We start from the raw sequence: 9,765 nt of genomic DNA, 5'->3' as shown, positions 1-9,765 counted from the left end.
ACTTCCTACAAAATAATTGTATTCATATGTTACTACATCCATGCACGTTCATACATTCATGCATATATACACGAAGATACATATGTATGGAGGTCGCGCTCCCCAGGGATCGGGCGACTAAGCTGGGCTCTAAGCTACCGTGGGGGTCGGCAGGTTGCGGATAGCCGGACGGCCTGTAGTAGCAGGTTAGTTGCGAATAAGTTCTAACAAATAAGCAGCCCCCGACAATGAGCGGCAGAAACTGAGGAAGCGGTTTAAAAGCTAGCTAATCCGAAGAGGGTTCTGTGACAAAGGCGAAACGACACCGCCTTTAATTAAATAAGTGTCCCCTCACCATGCAAAGGCATGGTGAAAATACAAAAATCCAGAAGCGACTGACTCATATTGGGCGGCTCCCTGGTCAGCGTCTGTCCCCCATGTTAGGGGCGGCTGCTAATTTAATAGGATCTATATTAAGACCGAGCCCAGTAAGGTCCTAATTACGATATACTGGAAAATGTTTGGAACATACTGCCACGAGCTGACGGCTGCACTATTCTGTTTCTTTAGTAAGCAGAGTGAAATCTAGCTGAAATGGCATTCAGGTTAATGGTGCAGCCGCCCCCACCCCGTTAAAACTATGGCAAATCTCTAAGAACGCTCCATATCCCGTCGCCATTAAGTGTCGGCGTAGGTCTAGATGTAACATTCCTAGTTAGCACTGATTCGGCTCTGAACTTAGGCTCTCATAAGGAGCCTTCGTCAACCCTCGCATGGCCTCCCTGCTTGCAAAGACAACCATGGAATCATGAGTAAGTGACTACGCACCGGGATAGGGATAACGGCTTACGAGTTGGGGTCCAACAACCATGAATTTAAGCAACCAAAATTTGAATATAAATATCTTGGAAGAAACTAAAATAGCAGCAATCAATCCATCATTGGATTTGCCAAAGGAGACTGCAGACGGCAGTAACAGCAGTGGGGAGCTGGTAAAAAACACCTTTCAAAGGAGCTCGAGATTGGCTCATTCGCCTCCGTTGATTGGAAGAACCTGATCTGCGTCACCATGCATGCAGTATAGCAGTGTCGCAAAGGAGGCCACAACAGAAGAGCTCAACCGCAGCATCAGTGCCAAAATTAAAGAGCTAACGGAGATGATGGAACTCCCAAAGCGTAATATTAACCAGCCAATGAGTGATCTGGTTTCGAGCATCTCTGAGCTCCATAAGAAGTTAGAAAGGTCGATTCTGACTTCTAGAATAAGGATGCTAAAAGGGTCAAAAAGTGTGGTTCTCGAAGGAAAAAATGAATGCACGCAAACATCGCCTCTAAAGCGCGTCACGGATGGTACGCCAAAGAGATACATAGACTCAATCGCTGCACGGAAAAGCCCGGCAAAAAAGAGCAAAAGTGACCGCGAGGGAACACTGAAGGCAACGCCGGTATTAACAAAAGAGCAAACCATCTCCGAAGGATGGAACACGGTGATAAATAAGAAAAACCGTAAAGGAAACAACAATAAAAGTCCAAAAATAGACGGGAAACAAAGAGACGAAGCAAACACGAGGGGAAATCACAGGCGACAGAGACCGCCCCGTAAAGACGCGATCGTTGTGAAAAGCGTTGGCAATGTCTCATACGCTGACATCGTGAAACGTGTGAAAACAGAGCCATGTTTACAGGAGCTTAACTCGAAAGTATATGGTGTCAAGAAAACTGCAAATGGGGACTTGCTACTGGTGCTTGAGCGATCATCTGATCCAAACACTCAGAAGATCAACGAAGCAGTTAAAGCTGCCTTAGGAGATGTAGTTGAAGTAAGGACACTAACTGAACTACGCCAAATCGAAATTCGTGATCTCAACGAAATCACGACGAAAGACGAAGTCCATGAAGCTATAACTAGCCAATTCAGGGAACTAAATGTGCCTTTGTCTGCAGTTGCTAACTTGCGAAAAGCTTATGGTGGGACGCAAACGGCGACCCTTAAAGTTACAACAGAGATCGCCACTAAGCTCACAGCAGCAGGCAAAATACGGGTTGGCCTAGTTATCTGCCGTATTAGAGAAAAACTTGACCCGAAAAGGTGCTTCAAGTGCATGGAGTACGGGCATGTCGCAGCGAGATGCAAAAGCACGGACGACTTCACCAAGTCCTGCTTTAAATGCGGCAGTAAAGATCACCAGGCGAAGAGTTGTACCCAAACAGCAAGTTGCTTAATTTGCAAAAAGAAACAAATAAGCGACACCGCACACGCGATGACTAGCAACAAGTGCCCTTTATATCAAAGAGCACTCAAAGAAATGCGTCATAAATGAAGTTTCTCCAACTGAATTTAAACCACTGCGAGAAGGCTCAAAGCCTGCTCGAACAATCTGTACGAGAGCACAAAATAGATATTGCAGTACTCAGCGAACCCTATAAATACGGAAATGGGAATGATTGGGTATCCGACACAACAGGCAAATCGGCTATATGGAATTGTGGAATGATTAGGTCACGAATGACGAATATAAACGCAACACGTGGCTATGTACGAGCCCGTGTTGGTAAACTGTTTGTCTACAGCTGCTATCTTCCACCTAGCTTAAAGGGGAAGTCTACTGTGAATTTTTCAAAAAATCGATTTTTTTTATTAGCTTAAAAAATACTTTGAACCCTCTTAAATAAGGTACAATATGTGTTACAGCTAGCTAAATTTTTCTTCGTTGAAATTTCGACCTTTCCCCGAAGCGCTCCAAAGCGCGTACCTGCTAATACTGAAACTTTAAACGCATTTTTCTCGAAACTAAGTTTTTGTATACGGTGTACACGATATCTCGAGTTCTGATAAATGAATCAGCTTAAAAATTTAATTATATATTCTCTGTAATAGTGTCTCTCGTCTGACATAGGATTTTTTTGATATCGTTATTTGTTAAATTGTTATAAACAATAGTAACATCAATTTTAGGCAAAAAAAATTTCAAGAATTTTTTTTCAACGCCAAAATTTTTTATCGACATAATCCTACGTCAGACGAGAGTCAATACTATGTATATGATAACAATATTTTGTTTTTTTGTTTTAGATCACCGAAACGTAAGATTTCATGTACACCGTTTAGGCACCTAAGAAAAGCGGACCTGCGCTTGCAGAAGTGCCACAGCGGCCATTTTGAATATTTTGACTTAAAATTTTTTTTTCAAAAACTTAAATATATAATAAAGATAAGAGTTTAAATAGATATTATGTACGAGCAATATTTTGTTAGAAATAAAATCCGGAAAATAAGCCTGTTTTTTCCCTTGTCACAGGAGACTTCCCCCTTAACCCTAGCGGAAGCCATACACGCACTGGAAGAACTTGCACATGACATTAAAGACCATAGTCCGGTCATTGTATATTAGCTGGCGACTTTAACGCTTGGGCAGTGAACTGGGGATGCCCTCGAACCACCCCTAGAGGTAAAGCCCTTTTAGAAGCGTTCGCTATGCTTGACATAGCGCTTATGAATACCGAGAACCAGCAAACATTCCAAAGAGCAGGGAAAGGGTCAATAATCGACCTGACATTTGTTAGCTCTAGTGTCGTGAGTAGCACGAGATGGTCCCTTAGCCAGTATTACACTGGTAGTGATCACTTTGCAATACTTTGCGATATAGGCAAACATAATAGGCCGAAGTCATCTAACTCGCACGAGGTCAGATACCGGGTTGGAACTTTGGACCCGGAAGTGTTCGAGATAATGATGGCAAATTTTACACCTACTGGAAATGCGGCTGAAAAAACTAACCAAGTCATGAGGCAACTTACTAAAGCATGTGATGCAGCTATGAGTAAAACAAGGCCTAATAAAAACCACAGAGAGCCCGTTTACTGGTGGACGGAAGAAATCTCTGCAGCACGCGAAGAATGCAATAAAGCAAGAAGAACTTACCAGCGGTCAAGAGGTACGACCAGCTTTGAAAGGAACAGACTCCTATTTAAACAAAAAAGGAAAACGCTAAAAAATGCAATTAAGAGCAGCAAACGCCAGTGCTTCCAAAAACTATGCGAGGATGCTGACAGCAATCCATGGGGATTTGCATACCAGCTAGTGATGAAAAAAACAAAAGCCTTCAAACCGCTGCCCACGACGTGCCCGGTTATCCTACGCAACGTGGTCAAAACATTGTTCCCCCAACAGCAAGGCATCGCAGCCAACACTGCCAGCTGTATGGAAGACGATGGAAATCGATGCCTGGCCAACGCTGACGAAATTTTGCACATTTACAAACAGATCAAAGGCAATAAGGCACCCGGGCCCGATGCGATCCCGAACGAAGCCCTTAAGTTGGCAATCCAAAAGCATACAGAAATCTTTGTGGACGTTTACAACTCTTGCTTAGAAGAATGCACATTCCCGAAAGAGTGGAAACTGCAAAAGCTAGTGCTAATACCAAAAGGGTCTAAGCCGGCGGAAGATCCCTCAGGATACCGGCCACTATGCTTACTGGACACGGCAGGGAAAATACTAGAGAGGCTTATTGTAAATCGCCTGGAATCTTCCATCGATAGGGCCGGAGGGTTATCGCCGCACCAATATGGCTTCCGTAAAACACGCTCTACCACAGATGCTGTTATAGCGGTTAAGCGCATTGCTCACAAAGCGATTGAAGGCTCTCGCTGGCTCTACGGAGATAAAGAGTATTGCCTAGTCATAACGTTAGATGTAAAAAATGCATTTAATACAGCAAACTGGGGCAAAATCCTAAATGCGCTGGAGAATTTCCGAGTCCCAGCCTACATTCGGAAAATTGTTGCAAGCTACTTCACTAACAGAGTGCTGCAATACAAAACAGACGAAGGTATGAAAAGGTACAGAGTAACCGGAGGAGTACCACAGGGGTCAGTGTTGGGCCCACTCCTCTGGAATTTAATGTACGATGGAGTTTTGCGTCTCCAACTACCTCCAGGATCCCAAATCATAGGGTTTGCTGATGATATTGCAATCGTAGTCGTTGCTAAATTCCTAAACCAGGCCGAAGCGATCTGCAACCAAGCGGTCGACATCACAAAAGATTGGCTGCGCATTAGTGGTTTAAGCCTTGCAAACCAGTTCTCATCAGTAGCAGGAAAATAGTTGAAACAGCAAATCTCAAAGTAGGTGACCACGCACTAGAATCTAAGCTGTACATCAAATATCTCGGGGTAATGATTGACCATAGGCTAAGCTTTAAACAGCATCTAACATACGCCAGCGATAAAGCAGCGAAGGCTGTAACCGCATTGACACGTATTATGATGAATACGAGAGGACCTAGGCAGGCTTCTAGGAAGTTGCTTAGCAGTGTGGTATCATCTATCTTGCTATATGCGGTACCAGCCTGGGTCGAAGCAACTAACTGCAGCACATACATGAAAGGCATTAAATCGGTATACCGGTTATGTGCCCTCAGGGTGTGCTGTGCATTCCGCACAGTATCGGAAGATGCTGTATTAGTCCTCGCGGGTATGGTACCAGTTAAGCTGACTGCACTAGAATTCGCCGAAATAAAAAAACATCGAGCGGATCCAGCGCAGCTGACTAACCGAAGGACTGAACGGGAGCGAAGCATCCGTACTTGGCAGGAGGAATGGAGGAACTCCATGAACGGACGATGGACATATCGATTGATCCCGAATATCGCAAGATGGATAAATCGAAAGCATGGTCAGATAGATTTCTACCTGACCCAAGTACTTAGTGGGCATGGATGCTTTAAGGCTTATCTGCATAGATTTAAGCATGAAGATGACCCGTACTGCACCTTTTGCGACAGTCTAGTTGAAGATGCAGAACATGTTTTCTTTGTCTGCCCTCGTTTCGAGCTAGAAAGAGTAGAATTGCGTGATAGGGTGGGGAAGCCAATAATGGTTAGCAACCTAGTAGACATCATGCTTGACTCAGAAGAACATTGGTCCGCTGTCAGTAACATGGCAAGGATAGTAATTACCAAGCTGCGTAGCAATGAACAACAGCGCAGATTGTTAGGTAGAGGCAATAGGCCACACACCCTCCCGTGAAGTAGTACCTAGTAATACTTAACGGTATTAGGAATTACCAAATTGCGTCACGCTGAACAGCAGCATAGATTTTCAAGTAGAGGCAATAGGCCGCTCCCCTCCCAGAATTAATACTTAACGATAAGTAAATACCAAACTGCGACGTGCTGAACATCAGCGCAGATTTTCATGAAGAGGCAATAGGCCGCTCCCCCTCCCGTGAAGTATTAACTAACGGTCGTCCCGCGGGAGGGAAACGGAGCTGGGGTGGGGTTTTTAGTGGGTGAGTCGAAAGACAAGTCTCACCCTTTTCGGCTTTCAATGCTTTTTGCCACCTCCAAAAAAAAAAAAAAGCATATATGCGCGAGTACAGCGCTCCCTTCTTGCTTCCGTGTACTTTTGTCTTTCACCAGTCGATATTCCTAATATTATACTTACAAAAACACAATACTTTGATAGACGCAAGAGCAACAGCAAGCGCAACGCGATGGCCGTTTTGCCACCACACATTCTTAAATGTTCTAGAACACAACAAAAACACATACCTCACATGCGCATGTCGCCCAAAACTAAAATCTAAGCCTAGCGACTACAAAAATAAAATACATTCGTAGACGCAGTCGCAGCGACGGCGCTGAACAATTTAGAACAAAAACAAAAAGTTCATTCATAAGTTAGAGCTCATATTTCAATTTCATTCATAAAACGAGCCGCCCATATGCCAATTTTCGCGACCATTCGAAAATAGTCAATATTGGAATATTTCGCGTGGAATTATTTGCCAATATTTGATAAATCTTAAATTTTTGTCATGTGGAGTGGCCGCGGCTCCGTATGTATGTATGCACCCTTATATGTATGTAAATATGTCTTCTAACTGTGCGACAGTCGCGAGTTAATGCGACTTCCAGCGAATCACACATTGCTGTCCGCAAAGCCGCATATATGTACCTTATGATCAGAAAGTACCGGGAATGTTTAAATTAAACAAAACAGAGTTAAATGTAAGGCAAATTTATATTATCTACTTCAAAATATGACCCGTCTGAAGCAACACACATGTGCCAACGTTTAACCCAGTCCTCCAAACACCCCCGGCAGGCCGATTTGTATTCTCTTTGATCAGTGCGATGGCGCGTTATCATCATGCAAAATCTGAGAATTGTTTGCTCACATTTCCGGCGGTTTGCAACACACAGCATCTCTCTAAGGTTTCAAAACGGATAAATCATATTCTCTATTGACTGTCTGGCCCGATGGAAGGTACTCATGGTGGACTATGCCTTGGCAATCGAAGGAAACAGTTAACATCACCTTCCCGGTTCTTTTTGCTCATAGGGTATACATATCCCATCTTTTCACTGACGGACAATAAGACGGTCGCAGTTGTTGTTTTTTATATGCATACATTTTGCGTTCGTTGAAGGTTTGTATATATTTGTATACATATGCGTGTATGTGCGTTTGGCTTTCTGGATGCATCCATGGATATAAGAATATTTTCTCATCAATATGTGTGTGTAAGTAGTTCAGATTTGACTGAAGAGAATAAATATAGGAATGCATAGCCTTAAGGGCTGTTTTACATATAAATTGATTCAAAAGAAGTATGAATAATGTTATATAGAAAATAAATTTCTAAATAACAGGTATTAGAAAAACCTGAATACACTATTTTAAATCAATTCTAATTAAACCAAATACAAAAAACTAAATAAAAATATCGAACAAAGAAAAGTGTGTACAGGACTTGAACCTGAGTCAAACATGAGACGATGTACTGCATACAAGACACGTATTTCACGATTGCGCTAAACTACAATCGCTAATGAACTAGTGAACTAGCTAGTGAACTAAATCACTCATTTATTCGATTCGCAGTTTTATATGCACATATTCTGCGTTAGTTGAAAGTTTGTATGCGTAATTATATGCATATGTGTGTGCGTATGCGCGTTTGGCTTTCTGGACGGATATTAGAATGATATTTTCTCATCAATATAATTTGGATTTGATGAAAGAGATTAAAGACATATGTACGTACATATTTTCTGTTTTGATTGATTTATATAAAAATCAGGTCATATCCAGTATGAACTATTTTAAACCGAAAAGAAATTTCCATTTATGAAATACAAAAAAAACAGTATTTTAAAGAAATTTTAATTAAAATAAACTCAAAAATTTTACTAAACTTTCCTGGTTTGAAATGTAAAAAAAATTTGCAAGAAAAAAAAATATGACTTCAGAACTTGAACCTGAATTAAATACGTGCCAAAAAACAAAACGAATAATTCCGCCGACTTTAGCTTCTGCACCACAAATTAATTGCCGCGCGGCCTTCTTAATCCCAAATTTATTCGCTTCGATTTCCTTAGTAGTGTGCCGAAAAATCTTATGAACTTGCTCAGTAGTTTGGTAAACGCAGAAAAAATCTGAATTCCTGTCCTAGCGTGGTAAGTAAATATAGAAACCCTCCACTCGCGTCACTCGCGTGGTAAATATCTGCAATTCCCACCTCGTGAGGAAAGTTGAATTTGAAATTACCTTAGTTTGAATCTACAAATTAGAACTCGAAAAAAGCTCATTTTGCATTTTGTTGCAAACCGCCGGAAATGTGAGCAAACAATTCTCAGATTTTGCATGATGATAACGCGCCATCGCACTGATCAAAGAGAATACAAATCGGCCTGCCGGGGGTGTTTGGAGGACTGGGTTAAACGTTGGCACATGTGTGTTGCTTCAGACGGGTCATATTTTGAAGTAGATAATATAAATTTGCCTTACATTTAACTCTGTTTTGTTTAATTTAAACATTCCCGGTACTTTCTGATCATAAGGTACATATATGCGGCTTTGCGGACAGCAATGTGTGATTCGCTGGAAGTCGCATTAACTCGCGACTGTCGCACAGTTAGAAGACATATTTACATACATATAAGGGTGCATACATACATACGGAGCCGAGGCCACTCCACATGCCAAAAATTTAAGATTTATCAAATATTGGCAAATAATTCCACGCGAAATATTCCAATATTGACTATTTTCGAATGGTCGCGAAAATTGGCATATGGGCGGCTCGTTTTATGAATGAAATTGAAATATGAGCTCTAACTTATGAATGAACTTTTTGTTTTTGTTCTAAATTGTTCAGCGCCGTCGCTGCGACTGCGTCTACGAATGTATTTTATTTTTGTAGTCGCTAGGCTTAGATTTTAGCTTCGGGCGACATGCGCATGTGAGGTATGTGTTTTTGTTGTGTTCTAGAACATTTTAGAATGTGTGGTGGCAAAGAGGCCATCGCGTTGCGCTTGCTGTTGCATTTGCGTCTATCGAAGTATTGTGTTTTTGTAAGTACAATATTAGGAATATCGACTGGTGAAAGACAAAAGTACACGGAAGCAAGAAGGGAGCGCTGTGCTCGCGCATATATGCATGAATGTATGAACGTGCATGGATGTAGTAACATATGAATACAATTATTTTGTAGGAAGTTTAGAAGGCAAGTAGGTATACTCGTATATGTATGTATATATGCTAGGACATAAAGTGGGTATATATACATACATAGAGCAGAATTGTTTTTGCACTTGTTAGGAAGAAACTCGTTCACTAGTGCGTATGTGTATTTGATTTCTTGTAAGAATGTGATGTGCTGTTACATGTGTACATACATAAGTCAAGGTTATTTGGGCATACTTGCATATGTGATATGATGTTCTTGCGCTTGTGCATTATTGTTTTTCATATACAAAGTACATACATACTTATGTA

At 41.6% G+C, this 9,765-nt stretch overlaps 1 protein-coding gene across 1 annotated transcript; it reads left to right on the top strand.

The window, feature by feature from the left end:
* Nucleotides 1-848: 848 nt before the first annotated feature.
* Nucleotides 849-2,300, top strand: LOC129250192 (uncharacterized). The gene is made up of 2 exons (XM_054889827.1): nucleotides 849-971; nucleotides 1,059-2,300. Exons 1-2 carry the CDS (start codon nucleotides 849-851, stop codon nucleotides 2,298-2,300), a joined length of 1,365 nt encoding a protein of 454 aa, XP_054745802.1.
* Nucleotides 2,301-9,765: the final 7,465 nt, after the last annotated feature.

The sequence above is a fragment of the Anastrepha obliqua genome, chromosome 6 (assembly GCF_027943255.1).
Source record: "Anastrepha obliqua isolate idAnaObli1 chromosome 6, idAnaObli1_1.0, whole genome shotgun sequence".
Classification (NCBI taxonomy): Eukaryota; Metazoa; Arthropoda; class Insecta; order Diptera; family Tephritidae; genus Anastrepha; species Anastrepha obliqua.
This window is presented reverse-complemented; position numbering and strand designations above follow the sequence as displayed.

Bases quoted from the DNA above. Each gene is read 5' to 3' on its own strand.
- LOC129250192 (XM_054889827.1), top strand. From the start codon at position 849: ATGAATTTAAGCAACCAAAATTTGAATATAAATATCTTGGAAGAAACT. The intron at 972-1,058 runs GTAAAAAACACC...CCATGCATGCAG, and splicing joins GTAACAGCAGTGGGGAGCTG to TATAGCAGTGTCGCAAAGGA.